At 46.6% G+C, this 26142-nt stretch overlaps 1 protein-coding gene across 1 annotated transcript in view; it reads right to left on the bottom strand.

Moving 5' to 3' along the window:
• The window catches only part of PER3 (period circadian regulator 3), a 59905-nt gene extending 34110 nt beyond the window's left edge, over positions 1-25795 (bottom strand). The window contains 15 exon segments of the mRNA XM_042951091.1: positions 2327-2344; positions 2670-2804; positions 3239-3367; positions 4324-4429; positions 8890-9046; positions 9300-9406; positions 10972-11050; positions 12858-13000; positions 16815-16863; positions 20197-20199; positions 21479-21680; positions 23121-23236; positions 24574-24719; positions 25144-25525; positions 25757-25795. Of these exon segments, the coding sequence (XP_042807025.1) occupies positions 2327-2344; positions 2670-2804; positions 3239-3367; positions 4324-4429; positions 8890-9046; positions 9300-9406; positions 10972-11050; positions 12858-13000; positions 16815-16863; positions 20197-20199; positions 21479-21680; positions 23121-23236; positions 24574-24719; positions 25144-25322 (1569 nt within the window). The 5' untranslated portion in view covers positions 25323-25525; positions 25757-25795.
• Positions 25796-26142: the final 347 nt, after the last annotated feature.

The raw sequence follows: 26142 nt of genomic DNA, 5'->3' as shown, positions 1-26142 counted from the left end.
TTCATATGTTGAAAACTGAGTACCTTGTGTAGGACAGTGGAGACTAGCATGCCTTTCCTTCTGCTGGGTCTGTGTTCGAGTTAACCTAATTTGTTGGCCAGGCCTAAGGTCTGCCGTTGCTATGGTTTCATTCAACATCGGTATAGCTTTCCAATTCCTCTAGTGACATTTTGTACTTACGTGGTGGCTGGTGCGCTAGAGAGCTTTGGGTTTTTTCCTATATCTGCTCCACTTGCAGCCTGTGGTCTTCCCCTGGTACTATGCCTTCCTTGGAGGCCTGTCTCTTGCGAGTTACCAGTTCTGTCAGCTAGTGCATCAGTACTCAGGGCTTGATCTCACTTCTCCCTGCAAGCACATTTCTCCCTTAGATTTTAGGCCTGTTGGTTGCCACGTAGCCTCAGTACTCTGACATGTTCAAGAAAGCTCATGAATTTGCTGCCATATGGCTTTTTTCCTTCTCAGTTTGGAATGATGCTCTTCCCATCTCTCCCTGAGCAGAAACCAAAGCATGCTCACCCTGAATGAGTTCAGTTCATCGATCTATATCTCTCCCTCAAGCACTACCACCCCAGAAGTGGAACATTTTCCCCAATTTCTCTAGCTGCTTCTAGCAGCTGGTATCAGTATATAAAGCTGATGAAAGGGCTTTATATCTTTGTTAGTCCTTGGCTTTCCATATTAACTTTTGAAAATTTCCCATCTTCCTCTATTTCAAAGCCTAATCTCCCCTCATAAGAAAGGTAAAAATATAAACTTAAAACCTTATCTTCTTGTTGGCTCTGGCACCCTGTACATAAGCTATGTACACAATGACTACTTACTATTTTCCTTTTGATTGGACTTATTTCTACTCAATTTCTAATATTTAAATTGTAAGATTATCTTGAAGCTGCATACTTGTTTCTTTTGAGTAAGTTGTAATAAAGATTTTTTTTACTAGCTCTTTAAACTTGTAGGTCTTGAGATGTTAATAAAATCAAGATGCCCAAGTAACATTAGTTCTCCGAAGCTCTATCAAATGGCAGATCTTCCCTCTCACCCAAAAGACACGTCCTATGTGTGTTAGAGTCAAATACAGCATATAGCTAAGTAGTTGATAATGTCAACTACTAATGTCAACTACATATAGCTAAAAATTGATAATGTCAATTTCTAGAATAGCATCATAAATGCACAGAATTAGCTACAACTTGAATACAGCCTTTAAACCATGATAGTGATGGCACTTCCAGGCCAATGGTGGGTGATACGAAACTGAACAAAGCAGAAGGTAAGAAAGGATTTCCACTCTGACAAGAAATATAGAGGTCAGGACAAAAAACTGTGGCCCTAACATGAGGTCCTAGGCCTAAGCAGCAGTGAGCAGCACAAAGTGGACCACTTTCTTTAAATAAAGAAAAAATGTACAAATTTTAGCCGTCAAATCTCCCTGAAGAAGTCCCAATGCTAGGACATGGGATAATAACATACAGCAAGTCAGATACTTAAGATAGGAAATCTGATGGTTTCAAGGGACAAAAAAAGTTGTTTCTGTCTCGTGCCCTTACAGCTACAGCAAAAGAAACAAGCAGAGTGCTAAACCTCCTACCAAGGCAACAAGAAAAACCCACGGACTGGGCATGCTGTATTGGGAGGGCAGCCTCAGGGCTCCCTGTGATACCACCCGAAAGAGCAGTGGTTGGATGTTTTTGTTGTGTAAATCACGGCAAGTACTGAAGGATATAGCTATTATTATTTTTTATTCTTATTGACTTTAGAGAAGAAATTTCACCCCTACTGTGTAAATACCCACATCTGACAATGGTAGAGACCATTAATAATATTCTGGTGACCAAACCTATGATGACTTCCAAAGTTATATTAGCGTTCAGGAAGACAAGTGAAGGGAAAGCTAACTAAACTAAAAAAGTTAATATAACTTGGTCTCTACTTTATATCATAGATCCTTCCTCTGCTATGTAATGCCAGTAGGTTAACTTTTCTACACAATGTCAATCATCAGGATTGATCCAATTCCTTAGGAACATTCCTTACCTCATAAACATGTATTTAAAAAAAAAATCCCGAATTTTACATTCAGTTGAGGTCATAAATATTCTTCATTTGTTCTAAATGACAGAATTATTATGTTAATGTGCTTTTTAAAATCTGAAACATACTCTAAAATTAACTCTTTTGGGGCATCAGGGTGGCTCAGTCTGTTAAGGTGGGACTTCGGCTCAGGTCATGATCTCACAGTTCTGAGTTGGAGCCCTGCTTCCGGCTCTGTGCTGACAGCTCAGATCCCGAAGCTGGCTTCCCAGATTCTTGGTCTCCCTTTCTCTGCCCCTCCCCCACTTGCGCTCTGTTTCTCTCCCCCCTCCCCCCCAAAAAAAATTTAAAAAATTTTAATTAACTTTTTTGATTTATAGATACCTTATTCGGAAGAATCTATGAATCTGCTGGTGTTACCAAAAACATTAACTCTTTAGTGGAAATACACGGAAATACACTCTAATACCATTTAGCTTCCCGAGCAGTATTTGCCACTGCCATTATCATTATTGCTCTCGTCACCCGGGCAAGGAAAGGTGAAAGGTGACAGCACAGGCCCGTGGCTTTCTGCTCACACGCCCACGTCACCCCAGGAGAGGGCAGAGCCGTGGGAGGAGGTCCGGGCGCTGCCCCGCTGACTCACCGCCAAGCCATCCTGTGCGCATCGCCGTCACTTGCTTATCTGGTGACTTGGCCATTGACTCAATGTAGAGCTGCTGACCGAGATTCTTAATTTTGTTTAGACGGACGGAGACCTGCTGCAAAGTCAGCTGAGAGAAAAGAATGAGAGAAGGTGCTTCAGAAATTATAAACATGTACATTAAAAGAGACACGAACAAAACACACGTAACTTCCGGTTCTCTGAGAACATGGTGGCCGAGAACACACTGACCACGTTAACTCACTTTCCTCCCCGAGCCTTGGCACGGCCAGTACAAATGAGACATTACACACGTCTATTCGCAATACGGTAATCTTTAGAAATCGTACAATAAACCCAAATATCACCTTCCAAAGCTGGTATTTTCTTTTAACAGCCATTGTTTCAAACCAAAATGGGGTAAGCAGGGCGTCTGCGATCGAGTAAGGTCCAGAATCTCTCACAGGAAGTCACAGGAGCTGAGGTGCAGGAGCGGCGCACACGCGCTCCGAGGACGCAGAGGGTGGAGGGCGCGCCTGCGCGGACGCGACGTGGCTCACGTACCGGCTCCCCGTGCGCGTGCGCGGCGCGGGGCCCGCCGGCCTCACTAGACGATGCGTTCCCGACGCGCTGCTCCCGCGAGGCGCTGCCGCCCGGGCTCCCGTAGCTGCCGGAGGCGCTCGTGTGAACCGGCTGAAGGGAAAAGGGGGCCGGGTGTCAGCGTTACGGGGTGCGGGGCCGCCAGGGGACAGGCACAGCGGCTGGCACCCGAGAGTGTGTCTGAGATCACCGAACGCGAAGGTGAACGCTTCCGAAATCCTACGTGCGGTGGGTGAAGCTCCATGCTTCCGGCCCGAGGCTGACACAAAAGACATTCCTCTCTCGCTCGGTAATTCTCAAGGGCAAAGTCTAGTTTTCTAGCCCGGTGGACGTTTCTAGAACAACAAGTCTTTAGAAAGCCACATGGTTATAAGAGAGGTCACAAAATAGGATAGTGAACTCTAGTAGTTCTTTATGCTGAGTTTGGAACAGACGGAACAAATTAAATACCATACTTTTTCCACGAACTTCCTTCACGAACCCTAGAGACTTTACAGAAGACGGTTTGGAAGCTACGGGGCGCACGGTTTTCTGTGTGACACCATCAGTAAACGCTTCGCAAGCTTATTAGTTGGGTCTCCAGTAGAAATCATTTTTGGCATCTGCTTTCAAGAAGTAGTTTTTGCCACGTTTGTTTGGGAGTAACCAGAGATGCTGAGACCTGCCATCCCTCTGCCCCCATCCTTTACGATTAGAATTATTGTTTAAAAAAATACGGCAAATCCCAGAAGTTGAGCCCATGGCTAGTGTTGGAAATACAAGAAGGATGTTCTCATTTAGAAATAGCTTCCTTGTCTTACCTGCCTACTATGACTCGATTTGCTTAGAATGGGATCTTAAAAGAATGTTCTGTGCGTTTCAGTCAGGAACAAGATTAATAAAACTGAATTTAAAAAACAACCAGGAAAACAAAAACTCCTGGAACGCAGACGGTAAAGATTTCTCTCTCCTTGCGGTGTACCTTTGTGAAGTGACTTCACTATGAGCAAATGTTAAAATAAAACACGACTATGGAAATTTTGTGTTTGCTTTTTAAAATCTCACTTTACCTGTAAGAGAAGTTTGTGAATTTGTTCTTGCAATTCTGTTACATCTTTGTCATTATGGTTCGTCTTTTTTATTCGGGTCGCGAAAACATCCTCATTCAGCGGACTCCTACAAGGTGCCAAGTGAAAGATGGAGTCAAGCAATTCAAAATGAATTTACAATAAAGTCTAAGGTGATTTTTTTTTAATTTTTAAAATTAAGAAAATTTTTTTAATGTTTTCAGGGACAGAGAGAGAGGGAGACAGAATGGAAGCAGCCTCCAGGCTCCGAGCTGTCAGCACAGAGCCCGATGTGGGGCTCGAACCCATGAACCGTGAGATCATGACCTGAGTAGAAGCTGGATACTCCACCAACTAAGCTACCCAGGCACCCCATGTCTACGGTGACCTTTAAACAGAATGTTCAAATAATAAATCTATACTTACACAAAGCAACTCTCTGACTTCAAACAGAAAATATAAAGCTAAAATTCCATTTATGGAGGCAGAGAAAATACTAAGAAACAAATGAGACATTAAGAGGCTTCTCTGGCTTGTCTAGAGCTCTAATCTTTCTTTCCGCAACTGTGTCAGCACTGAATTTGTAGAAACCTAAAATCAGTGACGAGTAACCTCTCTACCTACCAAAGTATCTTCACCAGCTACTGGTTTCAAAATTCAACATTAACTGAATAACCTACGCTAGGAATTTTAAGACCCTAGGTCTGCCAAACAACATTTAATGTTTAACGTACCCAAGCACTTCAGTTATGTTATAAAGGTGGTTCTGCCACCCACCTATTGGTGAAAACGTGGCTGTCATGGTACCCTTAGTCTTGTTTATAGTAGAGCCTTTTAAAACTACTACCTGAACACAGCCAGGGGCAGAAATGCCAGCAGAAATCATCGCAAAGAAGGGAAGGAACTGACTTCTATGCAGGAACTGACTTCTATGTATCTTTTATAACACACAGCAAGAATAACATTTTCTAAGCCCCTCCGACGCGCCAGGCACCGTTCCAGATGCTCTGGCAAGTATTATGTCCTTCACCAGAGTTGAAAACTTGCCCGAGGTCACCTAGCTGGTGAAGTCTAAGCAGGTATTCACAAAGGGACCAGAGCCTGGGCTCCAGAGTGCACGTTTGCTACGGTGGTATACTGCCTCTCGGTACCTGAGTAACTAAGGTACCACTGTACTGAGTCAGGCATGTATCTCCTGAATCCTCCAAACCCTACAAAGCAGGAATCATCATGACGCCAGAGAGGTCTGGACCCTTGCCGAGTCACCTGACGCAGAAGCAGTAGTCAGGGTTCCAGTCGACATGCCTGACTCCAAAGTCAACGCGTTCCTTTTTCCATTCTGCCATAGCCACTGTTTCTCGCAACTTAAACACACAGCCCAATTCCCTAAAAACTGAGACACTGTCCCAAAGACAGAAGTAATTATCCACAAACCACAGGATGTCGGCAGCGTCCGTCAGGAAGAGCTCTGCCTCCGGAGACCGCCTCCCTCTTTGTCCAGACCCCCCCCCCCCCCCCCGCCCACCGGCAACGTCGACTCCCTCGGTGCACAGACCGTGGATGGTGCCAACCAATGCCTATCAGCACAGCATCGCGCGTGTGGTACGTAAATGGCAAACCATACTGGAACGCACAGCCTGGCACACTGTATGCGACACTCCATTGGTCTGTTGCCTGTGCCTCCCGCTGCCACACGGGCACTGTGGGGTGAGACTCTCTGGTTGATTTTGTTCACCTCTCCAGTGCCTCCAACAGTGCCTGGCACGTACAAGCAGGAATACGTCAGTGAAGGGGCAGGTTGGTTGAATAAAGTACATCTGATTTGTGATCAACACATCTGTCCACTGTGAGCTTGAATACCTTCCAAAAATTTTCGGGTTTTATTTTTCAAGTGAAATTCCGAAATGGAAATAGGGCAGACTGCTTTGTATTATGAGATTTACATATTCCTGTTGGTGAAACTTTCTACAAAGGGAAGTTGTATGTTCAATCACTAATCATGTAACTCAAGACGATTAATGTGGAGGCTGCAGAGACAGGGCCTTTGTGGGGCAGCGGCAAATGCCGGGCAGCACCAGGGACGGAAGGAAGGCGCACGAGGAGTCAGGGAGAAAACCTGGTTCTCGTCTGCACTTTGCAACTTCCTCCCCTCAGTGACCTCTGCCAGGGTTATTCTTTTGCCGAACACGGATTTTAAGTGTAAAATGAGAAGAAACAGCACATAACCTGCCTGCCCACAGACAGTTAGGGTCCCTGCTAACTATCCACTTCCTGCTTCAACTGCCACACTCTCCAAAGCTCTGCTCACAGGTGACCGTGCCACCTCCATGTCCTGGCTCTCCTGCTACGCTAGGGGTCCTGTGATGGGAGAGGGGACGTCTGTCTGGTTTACCATCTCGTTCTCAGGGTCTAGCATGATGTCTGACACAGCCAGGGATCCCTAAGCACTTGTTAAAATCATTTTATAAACACTATGGACAATTACCTTACAATTATATTACAAGATTAATACTTACTAGACTCTGAATACTTCTCTTACATAATTCTGAAAACTGAGATGCAGACACAGGTATAATTTTTTTTTTTAAATCTGCAGACGTGGGGAGCACTTGGATATCAGTTAATAATAAAAAAAACTGAAAGGACACTTGGGGCATCTGGGACGTGGCTCTGGCACTGACAGGGAGGGTACGCAGACCAGTAGACAGACAGACGTCTCATGAAAGCAATCATACCTGCCCTGGGGTTCCTCACAGTCATACTAAGCAGCCACCTGCTTATTTTCATTTTCCTGCAGGTTTTCCTACCGGAAAAAAAATGTCCTTTCTGACCAACGTGAATAACACTGGGCAGTCATATTTCTTATCCTAATTATTACACTAGTTCCCTAGCACAAATTTGGTCTCATGAGTTAGGGCGGCATGGAGCCCACTTCTCTGCTTAGGGTTCCAGATCTGCTCCGCTGAGGGCCGAACCCAGACGTACACCGACACAGGAGGACCTTGGGACCTCTTCCCGCCGCGGCTAGGTGCCCTCTATTACAGTATGAAGACATGCCAAAGTAAGTCTTACCGGCAGACCTACTGCTCCCAGTTTTGCGCTCATGTGCACAAAGCTGTACAACAAATCACAGAAGACAGAATTAATTTCTCAATCTCAGCAGGATCCTGAAGAGTTTAGTATAATTTCCGTGTTCCAAAAACAAAGACTTCACAGTCTTTGTGAAGAGCCTACGGCCCAGCTGAGAAACTTGCAGGTCAGTTTTAAATTTTAAACCAAAAAGTCAAGGGGCTCGGAGTATTTTAGGGGACAGGAATGGCGGGCCAGGTTGTTTCAGGTCCATTTCACAAGGTCCTGTCACACGGACTGGCGGCAGCCATCAAAGAGGCTTGAGTCAGCCGTGCTGGGCAAGAAAATAAAAACTAAAAAGCATCTAATTTTTTAAAAAATAAAGATTTGAGGGGCGCCAGTGTGGCTCAGTGGGTTAAGCGTCTGACTCTTGATTTAGGCTCAAGTCATGATCTCGCGGTTCGTGAGTTCAAGCCCCACATCAGGCTCTGTGCTGACAGTGCAGAGCCTGCTTGGGATCCTCTGTCTCCCTCTCTCTCTCTGCCCCTCCCACACACACACTCTCTCTCTTAAAATAAATAAACTTAAAAAAAATAAAGATTTGATAAAATGGACACAAATAAGTGGAATTTGACAGCAGAAGCTGATACAAAAAGTTTTACACACTCAGTAAAGAGAAAAAAACACATTCAGAAGAGAAAAAAAACCAAACCCCTTATCTCCCCATTACCTTACACACAGCCAAAATCTGCACTTTAATGTATTACCTTTCTTCTTCTTTTTCCTGTTTTACAATGTTTGTGTGTCTTTTGAACATGTTATGACCATATGGCATCAGCAATTTTGTATGCTGCTTTTTAAGTCTAATCTATTATCAATTTCTCATGTTATATAATCTTTGCAAAAATTTGTATTGACCAATAATACAACATGTCAAATATTCCAGAACTTTCTTTTTTTTTTAATGTTTATTTATTTTTGAGACAGAGAGAGACAGAGCATGAACAGGGGAGGGTCAGAGAGAGAGGGAGACACAGAATCCGAAACAGGCTCCGGGCTCCGAGCTGTCAGCACAGAGCCCGACGCGGGGCTCGAACTCACGGAACGCGAGATCATGACCTGGGCTGAAGTCGGATGCTCAACCGACTGAGCCACCCAGGCGCCCCCAGAACTTTCTTAATGATGGGCATATAAGCTGCTCGAAGTCTGTCATTATGATTGAACAATGGTGCAAAAGATGTCTTTTCTTTATAAAGCTTTTCTGTATTTAGGCATGTTCCCTTAGACTGTTCCCATAAGGGAATCATGAGGTCAAAGTGGTAGAAATCTTTCAAGGCTCTTGACGCGTACTGCCACACTGTATTCCAAAAGCACTTTAAAAACATTCTGTGCTTTATTCGGTTTATGTGTCAATTGATTCAAAGGGTGTCAGTGGGTAGAAGAATATTATTTGGTAAAAAAAAAAGGCCTTCTATAAAACACCAACACTGATGGACTTATGTTCGAACTTTATGCCGACCGATGATGAAAGAAACCTTCTGGCTCCACAGGTTCACGAAGCTGGACCAGCTGCAGTCCAATATGATGTAATCTCCATTTTGGGTACGGAATCGAATGGGTGAGTGTTCAAAGGGAGGGTGACCTGCATACTTCAAGACTAAATAAGATAATACGACGAGATTAGAATTTATTTAACGCAGGTATTTATTGCAAATGGCTGTTCCCAGGCATTTAGTAAGGTTTTCAGAAATGTCCAAATAGAGAAGAAACTGTTTTGGCAGCTTCAACACACTGCTTACCTGTTGAAGGGTGAGCTGTAGTGATTAGACCTTAAGAGGAGCTCTAACATGAAATGAAATGGAGAGTCGGAGCAGATGAGCGGTTGCTCCTGTAAAGAAGCAGGCCCTCACCTTTTTGGTGTATGGCAACCATGAGAGAACGGTCTTCGGGGTGCACATACGCCAAGATGGATGTCCCCAGCAGATCCTGAGGTAGGTAACCCAGCAGAGACACCGCTCTGGGGACACACACAGCACGGGCAGCATGTTACACGCAGCAAGCAATTTTCATACTTTATACGCTTTTAAAAATACTTTTTTACTTAATTCTAAATAAAAGAAAAAACAGGTACACGGAAGATGTCATTACCGCATTTATAAGAGCAAACCACCCGAGTGCCCACACTGGGGAAATGGTTACACAATCTAAGAAATGCTGGTCATCGGACAGAGTGCATCAAAATCACCCGCGGAACTTGCTACAAGACGATTCACAGGCTCACCACAGGCTAAGTCAGGGCTGCTGGGGTAAGACCAGGAATCTGCATTTTTAGCAAGTTCCTCGGGGGTCTCTGATGCCCCCCTACTTAAAAAAAGTTTACAAAGATCACACCATAATGCAGAAAAATGTTTATGATGTCAAATGAATGGGGGGGCTACAAATTTACATGGCATGGTTAAGACTGTACATAAGCAATGTTGCCTAGAAGGTGATGACAGACAGACAACCGGCACGCAGAAACGTGGGCGGGATGCAGGTTCATGAGAAAGCTGTGAATTCAAAGTCTTCAGGATGACTTAGGAAGACCCGACCCCATAAATGTTTTCTATGTGTACAAATGCACAAATACTTTCTCATGAAATAAATGTAAACCGTTAAATATCTCCAGCTAAATGTTCTTACTTTCTACAGATGACATTATACAGAGTATTTCACTGTTATTGTTTAGTTTCAGGCTGTCTACTATTAAATAAGCCTATTTCCAGATGTTAAGATTTTTTAAAAATCAAAACGAATAACTATCATAACCGTGCCAGCTTTTCTGACTCTTTTGCTCTATGCTTACGTGTGCCGTGGTGCACTGATCCCCAGATTTTCACATTTCATGAATAAGTAAAATTTAAAAATAAATGTGGGGGAAAACAGAGGGTACTCATCGGGGGATAACAATGTTTATTTTTCCAAATCAATTTATTTAAAAAACAATAATAAGGAACAACTACTATCTACTATCACTCTTCTTTAAGACTCTTTTAATACCAAAAAAGTAGAAAGGACGTAAGTTCAAAATAAGTAATAATGTTTTAAATTAAATAAACTTACCTTTACCAAAAAAAAAACACAAAAAACAAAACACCTGTTCTTATTTTTCCTTTGTTTCCCCCCTCACTTCAGACTAATAAACATTTCATCAAAGCCTGGTTGGGGAAGCCCTTGTCTGGTGGAAATCACTTTGGCACAGGAAGTAGGAGGCCAGAGTTTTGGTCCCATTTCAAACACATCACATACTAGGTGGCCAGGTTCATTGTCCTCTTGTGTGAAATAGAACAATAATTAAGTCCTGACTTACCTAAAGCAGACTATTGTGAAATCAAACATAAATCTGAAATCAAATTTAAATCTGAGAAGTAGAATATGCAAACTACTTATATTAAAAATAAACTGCAAACTAACAGAAATCAAATGGGCAAATGGATAGATGTCTGTTACATAATGCAGAAGTATGTAAACATAATGTAAACGTTCTCACATTTTTCTCTATTTTCAGAAACAAATGTCTTTCAGGCCTAAAGAAGTACTTACCTTTCGTCTATTTCAAGAAAAACACACCCTGGGGTGTGTGTTGTGGTAAAAATTCTTTTATCCATCGGGATTCGAGGAGCTATGAAAAACAGAAAGACTCACCTAAAGGCAAATATCTAATTAGTCATTTACTTAACTAACCACTTACATTAAAAAGGAAACAATATCTCTATATGAAATGATAGAAATGTCACTTAGGGCGCCTGGCTTTCAAGTAGCCAAAGCTATGGTTAAATTATGATTTTCATTAACTCCATTTTAATTAAGTCAAAGTGCAATGCCTAATAAAGTTAATTTAATTTTCTTTCTTTCTTTTCTTTCTTTTTTTTTTTTTTAAGGCTTCCCACCCAGTGCAGAGCCCAATGCAGGCCTCAAACTCATGACCCTGAGATCAAAACCTGAGCTGAGATGAAGAATCAGAAGCTTAACTGACTGAGCCACTCAGGTGCCCCTAAAGTTAATTTAATTTTTTATTTTTTTTAATGTTTATTCATTTTTGAGAGACAGAGCATGAGTGGGGGAGGGGCAGAGAGCGAGGGAGACACAGAATCCGAAGCAGGCTCCAGGCTCTGAGCTGTCAGCACAGAGCCTGACGCGGGGCTTAAACGCACAAACCGTGAGATCAGGATCTGAGCCCAAGTTGAATGCTCAACTGACTGAGCCACCCAGGCGCCCTCCTAAAGTTAATTTTAAGTAATTTGTGTACGTGAAAAGCTTACTCACCACAAAGAATCCAACAGTCAAAGCAAGGGGAAATTAAAGGTCAGGACTAGAAAGCGTGGTTGTATTTGGTGGTTGTGTGTAACTGAGCACCCTGGATTTGGTGTCGGCGTGATTCGGAGATTTCAAATCTATGTAATATAATTGGTGTGGCCAATTCTGCTGTAATTCATTTTGCAAGTGGAGTGATTTGAAATCACGCACAATTTCATTTGCAAGACACGAGAGGTGAACGGAGTCACCCACGAATACACAAATACACGCACACCCCGCAAACACCTCTGGCTACCTCTGTGCGCTGCATGTTACGAGCCATGCCCGTCCACGTCCGACTTCAGACAACCTTCCTTCCACCCCCCTCCTTCCACAGCAACTAGGAGCCACGGCAGGTGCCAACACCCACAGCCACAAGCCACCGAGGGGCTTTTTCAGGGTGAGGTGCCATATTTACTGCAGCGACTGTGTATTTCTTAACCATTTAATGTGTAAAACCATTACTGTTTTTATTAGATTCGTGTCTTTTTAATGTGCAGTTAAGTGTTTTGAGTGTTGTGCCCCTAAAACCCATTTTTCCCATAAGCCCTGTGGTTTTGTGCGTGTGTGTTTGGGGTTTATTTTGCACAGGACAGTAATTTTTAAGGAAGCAGATGTCAGGTTACAGCAGAACGGACTGTAATTGCAAATAATAAATGTAAGTTACTTCCGTACTAATGCATGAATTTAGAAATGTAGTTCTGCCATCAGAAGATATAAACTATAGTTTTTACTCAAGGGATTTCAAAACACTTAAAAAACACAAATTCGTTTTTGTGATGTTTCTGTGCCACACTTTCTATGCTATTTCACACAGGGCAGAAGCAAAAGGCCATAGGACAGTCCCCAGTACAGAAAGGGTCAGAGGATCACGTATCTGTGGCCAAGTCTGTGCTTAGACCCTTGGGCCGTGCTGCTGCCTTGAAGGAGACAAGCACGCAAGAAGTCAAGGGTAGTGAATACACATCAGGGAAGATCTGCTATATGCTACAGATGCCCACAGAGTTCGGGGCCAAGCTGAAGCCTTGAGAGCTCTTTTCTGGTTCCACAGCTCAGTAAACAGGCTTTCATGTGTTCCCACCTGATGTGCTGACAGGTTAGGTCTGATCTAAAAGCAGAGACTCCGGACTCACCTTCATAACCAGAGCGAACTTTCTCCACCAGGGTGAGACAGCACGACTCAGGTTCCCGCTGGGTAGAGACATGTACGCGCGTCAAATAGGGAATAATCCGGAATGGGTAGTAACGCTTCTCTTGCTCTCTGACTTCGCCTCCACTGAAAAGAATAAAAATGATGAGTGCCTGTCCTCATGCATTCAATTAGCCCAACGTGAAACCAGGCAGGAGAAATGTCCTATTGGTAATTTCTGAGAGAGACAGATCAAGTCTAAAATGTTTAAACGTGTTTATTTTAAAGAGAAGAGAAACATTAGTTTATATTTTCAATACCCAAAGGCAATTATACTTATTCATTATTCAGAGATAAAGAGGTCTTATGGAAAGCTGCCCGCCTGGGTGGCTCAGTGGGTTAAGCATCTGACTTTTGGTTTTAGCTCAGGTCATGATCTCGTGGTTTGTTGAGTTCGAGCCCCACATCAGGTTCTGCACTGACAGTGTGGCACCTCTGTCTCTCTCTCTCTCTTCTCTCTCGGCCCCTCCCCAGCTCTCTTTCTCTCAAAATAAAATAAACTTATATATAAAAAAAGAGGCTTTATGGAGAACCAGCTTAGTGAGTTAAAACGAACCAGCCATCCTGCGACTTTCCCTCTGACCGCCAAACCCTAACTATCCAATGTGACTTTCTGCTTCTTCCAAGAGGGACAGGTGTAACTACCTATCTTACCTCATGCGTCTAAACCAAGTACCACATGACAGAAAACGGGGCTCTTGTGATCGTGCCCCCAAAGCCAGTTCTTCACCGTCCCTTCCTCTATCTCTCAGGGGACTGACTCAGTCTTACTGTTTCAGCCACACCTGATGGGCGCAGGGCCCTGTGTGCGATTGAACACTCCTTACGTGCCTGCCTGAGCCGGAAAGCAGGGCTGCAACCTGCTGGCCAAGCCCCAGCCCCCGCTGCGGGACACCTCCCTGGGTCGGGCGGCTCGACTCCAAGACTGTCACCCTGTTTCACAGCTCCAGCTGCCCAGAGGACACTTCTCCTTGGATACGACGGTCCCCTTAGTGTCCATGTGCCCACAACTGAGTTCATACTCCCTTGTTTCTACCAGTCACATCCCCTCTCCCACCGTCATTGACATAGGTGTCAAATGGTCTGTAGTGGCCTAGAAGCTCCACGTCCGTCCGTGGCCACGTGCACACGCACTCCCACCCCCACCTCGCTCACTCGCCTCTCTGCAGACTCCGGCACCTCCACCAGTGGCCCCACTCTCCACCACGAACCCGCTTCCGCCACTGAGAAGAGGGTGGCCTTCCCTGGACCCTGAGCCACGAGCTGAGCCTGTGTCTCCCGCTCCCTCCGACTTCTGTGTGTGCATCTCCCAGGCCCACCCCGCCATGGGGTTTGCGATGCCCTGTGTGCGCAGGCGACCCGAGTCCCTGTCTCCAGCCCGGAATTCTCCTGCAACTCCAGACTCACGGACCCACGCCTGCTCAACACCACGAGTAGGTTCCCAACAGGTAAGGCGAACCTAACTTGTACTCTTGCCCTCTGCTCCAGGAAGCTGCCTTCCTAGTCTCCTCTGCCTCCGCACACGGCGACTGGAGCCAAAGACTCTTGCGCCACCTCGACTCAGCCTCTATTTCACACCCCAACCTCGTCCGTGGATAAACTCCAGTAACTCTCGCATACAAATCCATCCACGATATCCAAGACACTTCCGCATCCCCTCCCCCTGTGCACCTGCTGCCTGTCGCGCCCACGCCATCCCCAGCACAGCGCCCAACGCGGCCCTTTTTTAACACCAATTACCAATTGCCATCCTTCTGGAAGATGAAACTGAGAATGCCTAGAAGCCATGATAAGCCTAGCCACCTCCCCGCCCCCCACCGTGCAGAGTTGGCCTCCGGATGGTGATGCCACTTCCCAGCACGAGGAGTGAGGGATCCTTGGAGAAACAACTGACTCCATGTCTGAGGCAGGAAATGTCTGGGAAGAGGCTGGGTGGGACATCATCCCTGAAGCCAAGGAGGCTGTCACCGACCACAGGGGCGCCCTCACACGGCCCCAGAGCTAACCCGAAGGGGCTCCGGCTGGCCACAGACGGGACAATTTGAGCATCACAGACATTAATGGGAACCTTATCTTTTAGATCCCGTTCTGAGATGCCAATGGAGGAAATGATGCACGATCTGAGATTCTGCTTCAGAATCATGGGGAGGGCGGGCTGAGGAGCAGGTGGTGGCAGAGGTGACAGACCACTGGCCGTGGGTTAAAGTTATCGAGGCGGAATGGTAAGTGCGTACCAGTCCACCGTCCTTTCTCCTCTACTTCCCTTTATTTTGCAAATTCCAAAACTAAAGTTTTCAAATAAATGATAGACCTGAACAAAACGTTTCCTTCGGAAGTCAAAGCTCCCTGTTTCTTCCTGTCCTTCCTGCTCACCCCCTCCTGTGCTCCAGCAGCATTCGCTTCCTTGTCACTCCGCCCACAGGCCAAGCATGCTCCGCCCCAGGGCCTTTGCACTTATCTGGAACACCCTTCTCTCAGAGAGGTGTGGCTCACTCTCTCACCTCCTTCAGGCTCTGGCTCCAATCAGGCTTCTTGTTAGAGAAGATTCCTTGACCCCCCTGAGAACACTAGTAATCTCTGCACTGCCCAGAATTCCCTTACTCTCTTGCACTGTTCTACACGGAATTTACCGCCAGCTGACACATACACATGTACCTGTTTATTACTGGTACCCCCACACACAGAATGTAAGGTCCATGAGGGCAAGAACTTTGTATCTGTAGCCTCGCCTGGCTCAGAGAAGGCACACGGGTATGTTTACTAACAAAACAAACACAAACAGCACTTACTACGTGGTAAGCACTGTTCTAAGCTCTTCATAAGAACTCCTCTGTAAAGGCCTGAATGAACCAACACAGCCCTCCCTCCTGCACACCTTCCCCGGGGTATCGCTCCCCCAAGTACCGGAATACGATTAGCTCAAGTTCCCCCAACCCCACGGAGCGGCCGACTAACCCATTACAAGGCGTGTTCTCTTTAGTTTTCCACACGTCTGGAGCATTTAGGAACTTTAGTACTAATACTGGGAATCATAACATCGTTGAAACACGTTTTCTTTTTGACAAAGTAACATGAACAAATTATAGTAAAAGTCACCAATGACTCCTACCAGAAATCAACTACGATTAAAATTTTGGTCTGTTTTCTTCTGGTTCACTATGTCTGGACCTTTTAAATGCTTCCCTTGAACAGATCTATCTTACTTCCTTTAAAGTTATTGAAAATTTCAAAAACTTGGGGTGCCTGACTGGCTCAGTCGGTACAGCATGTGACTCCTGATCCCAGGGTTGTGAGTTCAAGCCCCACATGAGGCACAGAAATTTCAAAAATTAATTTTAAATGTGACCAAAGGACAAAAAGCAACAAAACAAAACAAAACCAAAAACAAAAAACAAAAGAACCTAAAACAATGGCCATTTGACAGTTAACTTACCATCCAGTGGTTGAGAGAGAGAGCAGAGAGAGAGAGAGACAATGCCCCTCCCTGCATCACTGGCTAACAAGAATCTCTTTGCCCTTTTTCCTGATTGCATTTTTATGTAGGTAGGCATTTTGTGAATGTATGTCTCTTCCCAATCAAAATACAAACTTCTTGGGGTGCCTGGATAGCTCAGCTGGTTAAGCATCTGACTCTTGATTTTGGCTCCGGTCATGATCTCAGGGTTGTGAGATCGAGCCCCGTGTTGAGTTCTGTGCTCGGCATGGAGCCTGCTGAGTTAGGATTCTCTCTCTCTCCCTCTCCCCCACTTGCTCTCTCTCTCTCACACTAAAAAAATAAACAAAATACAAACTTCTGATGGCAAGATCGGAGTCCTAGATGAATCCGGAAGAATCTAAAAAGTACCAAATAAAATCAGAACATAACCCACCATTCCCGGCCCCCACAAGCCCCGAGACTTACCGGATCCTGCAGAAAAAGGATTTCACCGGAGCGAATTCGTACTGAGATGCTGCGGGAAATAAAGACAAAGTGTTACTCACCCCCTCCCAGAGCAACAGGGCAGAGCAGCCCCTCCTCGGTGAGACAAACTTGAACTATCCCCAGACAATAAATGATTCTTTCAAAGGAGATACTCTTGGGGCTCCTGGTGGCTCAGTTGATTGAGTGTCCGACTTCGGCTGAGGTTGTGATTTCAGAGTTTGTGAGTTCGAGCCCCGCATCCGGCTCACTGCTCTCAGTGCAGAGCCTGCTTTGGATCCTCTGTCCCCCTCTCCCTCTGCCCCTCCCATGTTCACGCACGCTCTTTCCCTCTCTCAAAAATAAATAAACATTATAAAAAAAAAACAACAAAGGAGGAGCTACTCTTGAGATGTAGTCACATCCAGGATCTTCCAGGGGCTTTCCTATTCTAGCAGTGGCTCTCAGACCGAGGGCACTGGACTGAGGTCTGTCCCTTACTGCTTCCCGTGGTCCATCCTCTATCGCTGAAACTGCCCGTGCTCATCTCTCCGATATCACTGCAATAATCCGGTGACACATTTACTTTGGTGATAAAACTCTATTTCACTGGAATAGTCTGGACACACCTCACGGATTGTCGACGTCGACAACTTCCGGCATTTAGGTGTATGACACATACATGTCTTTCACTTGTTTCTTGCCTGGAATAAAGTCCCCAAAGTCGGGGCCCTGGGCCAAGTGGTACGATTATCTGCCTCTCACTGTGTACTGTCCCACTGACAGTACACAATTTTATTGCTTTCTGCATGAATTTTATTGGTTTGTGAAGTGGTAGTGCAGCAGCGTTTAAGTTTGCCTCGATCGGGGGACTGAACCTTCTCCCCGGTGTTTGCTGACTATTTACGTCTCCTCTGCTTACAGCTCCTTAAATTTATCTTTTGGACATTCGCTCACTGGGGTGAAAAGTCCTGGGGCACCTGGGTGGCTCAGTCGGTTAAGCCTCCGACTTCAGCTCAGGTCACGATCTCACGGTCCGTGAGTTCGAGCCCCGCGTCGGGCTCTGTGCTGACGGCTCAGAGCCTGGAGCCTGTTTCAGATTCTGTGTCTCCCTCTCTCTGACCCTCCCCTGTTCATGCTCTGTCTCTCCCTGTCTCAAAAATAAATAAAAATGTTAAAAAAAATTTTTTTTAAATAAAAAAAAAGTCCTTAGTCATAGGAACAGAGGAAATGCTTAAAACCAAGATGTTTTAAAAAGATACACTGAAGGAGCACACACAGTGAGAGCTCTAAAGAACCAAAATACTGGGACTCCTGGGTGGCTCGGTCGGTTGAGCATTCAACTCTTGATTTCGGCTCAGGTTGTGATCCCGGGGTCGTGGGTTCCAGCCCTGCGCTGGGCTCCGTGCTGAGTGTAGAGCCTGCTTAGGATTCTCTCTCTTTCCCTCTCCCTCTTCTCCCCTTGTGCTCCTTCTCTCTTCTCGAAAAAAGAGAGAGAGAGGAAACCAAAATACGGAAAATGGTCCAGATCTTTGCACTTCTGAGCAGAAGAATATAGGAAGAGTCAGAAAATGGGCTTTTGAATGATCAATGAAAATGTACTTGATTAAAAATACACACACACACACACACACAAACTCCTTTTAAAAAGGCACAGATGAGGGGCGCCTGGGTGGCTCAGTCGGTTAAGCGTCCGACTTAAGCTCAGGTCACGATCTCACGGTCCGTGAGTTCGAGCCCCGCGTCAGGCTCTGGGTTGATGGCTCAGAGCCTGGAGCCTGCTTCCGATTCTGTGTCTCCCTCTCTCTCTGCCCCTCCTCCATTCATGCTCTGTCTCTGTCTCAAAAATAAATAAACGTTAAAAAAAAAAATTAAAAAATAAATAAATAAAGTTACAGCCACAGGGACTCGGCAGTCAGGAGGGGCAGTGGTTCAGAGCACGGACTCTGGATTCACACCGCCAAGGAGAAACATGGCCCCACGCTTACTGGCAGGGTGACCTCAGGTGAGTCACTTAGCTCTGTGCCTCAATGACCGTAGTGGCCAAGAAGGGGAGCAGCTCCCGGCGTCAGGGGACAGAACTGACCACAGGCCACAGCTGCTGTCCCCGGGGCCCCGTATCCGATGTCCGCTCCCAGCCAGCGCCTGCACACAGAGCGAGACCGAGGCAGGACCAGTCCACGGAGACGCACGGCTCCTCTGGCGTGTGCCTGTGGCCTGGACTTGCCTTTGACTGCCTGGCCAAGCCTCCTCCTCCCCAGTCCTTGTTCCCGCTCTTTCCACGCGCGTCAGAGGAGCGCTGTGGGCTGAGGGCAGCGCTCCCCTCCTCCCACGCCCTCCCCCAGCGAGTCTCTTACACAGCTGACCCCGCCCTGACGTTTGCTTTCCAGCAGACCCAAACACACACAGTTAGCTTACCTGTCAAGTGAAGACCATGACCTTGTCTACACCTCATAAGGTTTTTGTGGAGATTAAATTAGTTAACCCACTGAAACATGAAGAAGAAGAGTCCCTTTCCATAGATGGTAGCAATGAGGATGATCCCCTCATGCTGCGGAACATTCCAAATACCTGCTGCCTCCCCCACCATGGGCGAGCTCGCGTCTGCGTCAGTTAACAGGCTGCCAGGAAACTAGCATTTCACGGGGAGAAGCTAGCCGGCCTCCACAGTTCACGAAGGGACAGGACTCGATTTAAAGCTCAGACCTCGGATTCTTTGCTTAAAATTCTTTACACACGGGAAATACTGGAACCCTACCGGAGGGCAGACTCGTTTGCACTACGTATATGGAACACCAGGCACCTGAACGTAACCGCATTCTCTAGGGGTCACGTAGGACACAGCCCGACTGTAGGATCTCAGGTAGTAGATGTGAGCCCGTTATCACTTCCACACCTCGGCTGTCACAGTGAATTCTTGCTTTTGGAAGCGTGCGCTGAAGGAACAGTGGTCAGAGCCTTCTGTGAGGGCCGCGCGACAAACCAAAGTGGGTATGTGCTCAGAGGCCAGGCCAAAAGCGGACGATGGCTGAGTTGATAGCTTCCTCTGTCCGCTTAACGTTCCAGGAGATCAGAGGAGGGGACAGGAGGCGGCAACACAGGCCCAGCCCGGAAATGGCTCAAGAAGGGTTGGAATCGCTGGGGTGTGTGAGGCAAAGCACCGTGTGGCTCGTCACTGAGATGGGCACCGTCTCTCCATGGAGGAAGCCAACTTTTAGATCCAAAAGACGATTTCAGGGCATATTTATGTTTTCACACGGAGGGGAAATATCACAGCAGCAAGTATTATGCAAAGATAACACGGTTGAAAAGAACAGAGACTGGACAGGCCAGTTGGAGGAGCGGCATCGGGTAAGCGGGAGGACTGGCACACAGTGCCCTACACCTGCTCTGTTCACAGCTGTGTGTCAACACCCTGCATCCTCCCGGCCCACAGTGTTTGTTGAATACATGTTCGCGGAGTGGGTCAATGACCAATAAAAGCGGAGAAACAAAGGTGGACAATTAAAGGTTGAAAATACGTGTTCACGAAAGAGGAACAGAAATGAAATCCACATTTTCGAGTGACAGGAAATGAGGAAGACAGGTGTGCGTCCTGAAGCTTATACAAACTGTACACAAAAGATGGGGCAAAGGTCTGTCACTGGAAAAAGGAGCCTGTAAGTGCAAGACTGTTTTCCATTAGACCACGTATGCACTAAAAAATCGGAATGGGCACAGAGTCCTAGATTTGCAAGATGAGAATGTTCTGGAGGTGAGTTTCACAACCATGCTAACATACCTAATGCCATGAAACTGTACACTTAAAAATGGTAAGATGGTAAATTTTGTTATTTTTTTTTAGCATGATAAATCAAATTTAAATTTAAAAAATAGAGAAAAAGGCTTGGAATCAAGAGGAAAAAGTTGATCTATATACCACGCTCTTTGAGATACACTAACAAAGGATATGAAATAAGTAATAACGGGTGGCTGTAAAAAGAAGTAACGACTTATTTTAAAAAGCACACAGGACTGAATGCCACAGAGAAAACTGTGAACAGGCATCCCAGGTTCAGGAAAATAAGCATGTCAGAAGGAAAACAAAGCAATGAGATTTGTGAACTTTTAGGGGGAAGCAAAGCTAGAATGGGAGCCGACCATGAGAAGTTTATCTCCAAACAAAGCAAAGAAATAATGAAGTCAATTTAAGAGAAAAAAAATTTAATTTTATTAACTTAGAGGGAACAGAGTCTTCATAACAATAACCTGGTATTGAGTTACGCAGGCTATCACACCATGTGTATGATATATAACCTACGTAGTTAATCAACTTGACTAAATGACAGCATATTGATTGGAACTTTTTGTCAAGAGAAGCATTTAAAGTGCTGTTTTCGTCACACTGACTTTTTATTTACTTTTTAATTTTTTTTTAAGTTTTACTTATTTTTAGTAATCCCTATGCCTAACGTGGGCCTTGAACTCATGACCCTGAGATTAAGAGTTGTGTGCTCCTCTGACAGAGTCAGCCAGGCACTCCACATTCTGACTTTTTAACATAAAGAAGTAAGAAAAACCATACAGTTTGCAGATTCAAAATAATGTGTCAATTTTGGTCCTATCTCTCAAAGAATGAAACTGATCTTTACGAGGCAAGATAAACATCTGAGCATCGGTCCCGTTACCTCTTCGGGTCCAGCTGTTCCAGAAGGGAAGCTGAGAGTGGACAGTGTGTGCACAGAACACCCTCACATCTTGAGGGGCGAGCAGTTCAACAAAGTGCGAGGACTCCAAGAAACCCTTCTTACAGTTCAGGATCGAAGTGGCCTGTTCAGAAACGTGCACTAACCTTCCAGACAGAAATGAAAACACTGGCACAAAGGTATCCTATAACAAACATTGGGGATGAATGCCAACACTGAGATCCTTACGGCAATATTCCCTGAAAGGTAAACTTCTGGACTTCTAACGTGATCAAAAGCTTAAAACACGCACACATGTCCCACAATGAACGTGTAATTCTCCAATATACAGCTTAACCATCACCGTAGAACCTGCATTTTACCTCCTGAAGGTCTGATTTCTATACCAAAGGATACACCAGCTCCTCCCATATCTATAAGCATGCATGTGGCACGTCTGCTTCTGATTCCTTCTCGTTTGCAAACTAGGGGGACTGTCCTCTCTTCACCAACGGAGAACTCTAGGCTTTAGGACCAGGCTCGAGACTCCCCTCCCTGAGACACCGTCAGTACAGAAGAATAACTTCTGATTTGTCCCATCGGACATGTGGAACGTTCATAACAGGCCACGGTTTGTGTCTGCGATTCCAGCACCGGCATGCCTTCCTGTCTGGCTTTATTTTGGAGATCTTAAAGGGGAAATGTTTTCTTAAACTTTTCAGTGTGTCTCACATCTCGGCCACACCCGCAGCAGTACCATAAACACCTCGGTCAGTGAAACAAAAGCTACTGTGGTTTTAGCACAGCTCATGTTCTGACAGGACAAAATCGTTACGTTACAATCACGCTGAAGTCTAAACATGACTTGAATTAAAAATTAAGTAATCTCGGGGCGCCTGGGTGGCGCAGTCGGTTAAGCGTCCGACTTCAGCCAGGTCACGATCTCGCGGTCTGTGAGTTCGAGCCCCGCCTCAGGCTCTGGGCTGATGGCTCGGAGCCTGGAGCCTGTTTCCGATTCTGTGTCTCCCTCTCTCTCTGCCCCTCCCCCGTTCATGCTCTGTCTCTCTCTGTCCCAAAAATAAATAAAAAAACGTTGAAAAAATTAAAAAAAAAAAAATTAATCTCCATCGCGTCAGTAAAGGGTGCGGTTGAATTACTCAGTCAACATGAAGAGATTCAAAACAGATACACTAAATGTCTCTTCCAAAACGTTACCCAAAAAATGACAGCATATCAACTCACCTGTTCTATAAAATCCAGCTGTTAACAACTTAAAGTAGTAGGTACTAGAACTAAGAATGTTATAAATACAAATTAACAATTCGGGGCTTAGAATAAAATGACGGCAACCGCTCTGCAGTTTATTTTTTTTCCTCTTAATTCCAGAAAACTCAGGGAAGCTCGGGATGTTGGGGCACCTGAGAACCAAAGCACAGAGAACCACCGCTCGCGTGCTGCCTCCTGGTTTTAGGTCCGTGCTCTGGCGAGGGCCATCATACTACACAACACCTCCATGGTAATTTGCTTCTAGCCTCAAATCGTGGTTTCTGCAACTCCCAAGTTATTAGGTTTAAAAATCTACACCTGGATAAAGTCGTTAGGAAAAATCACCCTGGTTGATACGGCAAAACTTGGGAATCCTTACTGTGTTTTTGGAGGCGTGTTCTGAAGCAACCGTGCTCAGTTCCTCAAGACTGTACGTGGTCACATCTGCTCGAGGTGCTCCATCCGGACGCAGAATCTGGAAAAACTCACTGTTTGCTAAGAAACACAAGAAAATAAAGAGGGAGTCCAGTGACAACAGTATCTTCAGGAAGGAAGTTTCACTACCGTTCAAGTGGGCTCGTTTTTCAGGATGAGGACACTCAGCGTGTTTTCCTCAAAACCACAGCATCATCTTGCACCTAAAATACTGACAGTTGTACAAACCTAAGCCTTGGAGTTTCAGGATTTTTTGATGTTCCACATTGCGAGGAGCAGGACCCACTGAAGACACTAAAACCAAAAATTTCGAACACATACACGTGACATGTTTATGGCAGAAACATTACTTCAGTACTCAAGAACTGTGTGTCCTACACGAAGTCGCAGAGATTTATGCTAATGAAAATGTGTACTTTAGAAATCCCTGGAAATGAAAAGTCAGAGATAAAAAGGAAAAGGTGTTTGTAATTGTTCATTTTTAATTTGGTAGATTCCTGATATATCATCAAGGCACCGGAACAGTATGTGGATGACAGCGAATGGGGAATTGCATTTTCTCAAATGTATTTTCCCCAATAACCTTAGAAGACAATGATTTTTTTTTTTTAATGTTTCACAGAAAGTAGTTTTAACTTTTATTTATTATTGAGAGACAGAGAGAGAGCATGAGCATGGGAGGGGCAGAAAGGGGGGGAGACACAGAATCTGAAGCAGGCTCCAGGCTCCGAGCTATCAGCACAGACAGAGCCTGACGCGGGGCTCAAACCCACAAACCGTGAGAGCATGACCTGAGCCGAAGTCAGATGCTGGACCGACTGAACCACCCGGGCACCCCAGAAGACAATGATTCTTTTAAAAAGTGAGTCTTCAGGGGTGCCTGGGTGGCTCAGTCGGTTCAGCGTCCAACTTCGGCTCAAGTCATGGTTTCACGGTTTGAGGGTTCGAGCCCCACATCAGGCTCTGTGCTGACAGCTCGGAGCCTGGAGCCGGCTTCCGATGCTGTGTGTCTCCCTCTCTGCCCCTCCCCTGCTCATGCTCTGTCTCTCTCATTCTCTCAAAAATAAATTAACATTAAAAAACATCTTTTTTAAAGTGAGTCTTTAAAACGTGCCCAAGTGTACTCTCCTGCAGCAAATCACAAAATATGGCACGGGCACTCAACAGCAGTTCCTAAACCATTACACAAAAAAGGTTCCTTCTCCTGATGTTCCTAATTTGCACACCTACCACACTACTAGAATCAGTGTAGACTTCCTCCTCACCCATCCAGCACCATAAAAAGCTCAAAACATTTCAGGGATTAGAACCACACTGACAACTCTTCCTGCTCGGCTGAGGTTTACGAGCAAAATGATGTACTTGCACCACTGGACTTTCCCTCCGGCTCGTTTTACCTTGCACACTGTGTACACAACGAAGGGCATAGTTGAGGGCGTCTAGAGTGCTCGGCTTATTGGGTCTCTCTGATGGGAAATATTTTTTCATTTCTTGGACAACCATCATAAGCTCTTCGTAAACTCTGTTTCGATCTTGCCGTTCACTGGAAGATTAAAAAACAAAACTCGACTCACGCTTTGGGTGACAAGAACAGCCAAAGTTAGTCCACTGCACAGCATGCGAGGTGCCCAGCAACTTTCTAAGCGCTCACCACGGATCAACTCATTTAGTTCATGGGTCTGTTTCTGGTTTGACAGGTGTGGGATCCCAGCCCAAGAAACAAGGGGTGATCATCAAACATTCTCTGTTCTTTCTCATTCCCACTTGAGCCCCCACTCCAGCTAAATCCTTAACCACTCCTTCCGTACGTGTGGTTCTCTTCGGGAATTCTTCAGTTTCCCAACTTATTTCATCCGGAGTCGTCCAGTATCCCCCTAAAGCTTCTCCTAGGCTCACAAACAAAGGAATACAAGGGTTTCAGCCCTCCTTCCCCGAGGAACAACGACGCAAGAATCACGGTGTGTCACCTGTTGCTGCTCTCCGCGCGTGGGCTCTGTAGGTGGTACTTCTGGCTCCACATCTCCTCGTGTCCTTTCCCCAGGGCCTCAGGGTCGCAGGCCCGTGGTCCTTCAAGTTCCGGAGGCCCGGTCTCCCTGGAGTCCAGAGACTTATGGCTGGACCTTTCCAGATCTTCACAGGGGTCCATCTTTTGCGGGGCGGCCCTCAGTCCGTTGCCTGCCGCTCACTCTGCGGGCAGCGGCAGACCTGGATTCCTCATTTCTGCGCGTGCGGTCGCCGCAGGGAAAGCTCCAAGTCACCGGGAGCCGGCGGCCACCGACCCCGCTCACCTGGAGGAAGTCTCTGCGGGGTCTCCATGCAGTCTCCGACGGCCCCGCTCCAGGAGGCAGCCTGGGGGCGACACAGGGCACGAGTGTCCAGGGAAACGGGCGGCCTGCTGCGGGAGCCGGACTGCAGGAGGCCCCTCGGCGCCGACGGCTCCGCAGAAACCGGACCCCGGCAGGGAAACTTCCCGCGCAAAGTTGCGGACCCCCAGGTTCCCGGCCCGGCACCGCCCGGCCGCCGGCCCAACGGCACAGGGCGGCCTCGGGGGAGACCTCCCGGCCCCGGCAGAGCACTCACCCGCTGCCGCAGCCGCTGCCGCCACCGCTCGCCCGGCGCGAGGCCGGGCCGCGAACCGTCCCGAAGCCCGCCGCGTGCCGGGTGGCCGCCGGCGCCGCGCCCCCTGCGCGCCACGTGACGAGGCCCCGCCCCCCCAGCCGCGCGATTGGCCGCCGCGGCCAGCTGTGCGGGCCTCCATTGGCCCGGGGGCGGGGCCTCGGCCGGGGCGCCCGAGTTACATAACCCGAGGCGAGTGGGCGGGGAAAAGACGCCGACGCCCTTTACGTAACGCGGGTGTTCGGGTGGTGGGCGGTGCTCGGCCAATCCGGAAAGCGGGCGCGTAGGCAGTGGGGGAGGGGCCCTCAGAGGGTGGAGCCCGGGCCGGGAGAGCCGAGCGCTCCGCCCCT

Source organism: Panthera leo, chromosome C1 (genome assembly GCF_018350215.1).
Source record: "Panthera leo isolate Ple1 chromosome C1, P.leo_Ple1_pat1.1, whole genome shotgun sequence".
NCBI lineage: Eukaryota > Metazoa > Chordata > Mammalia > Carnivora > Felidae > Panthera > Panthera leo.
Note: the sequence above shows the minus strand (reverse complement) of the source record. Positions and strands in the feature narration are given on the sequence as shown.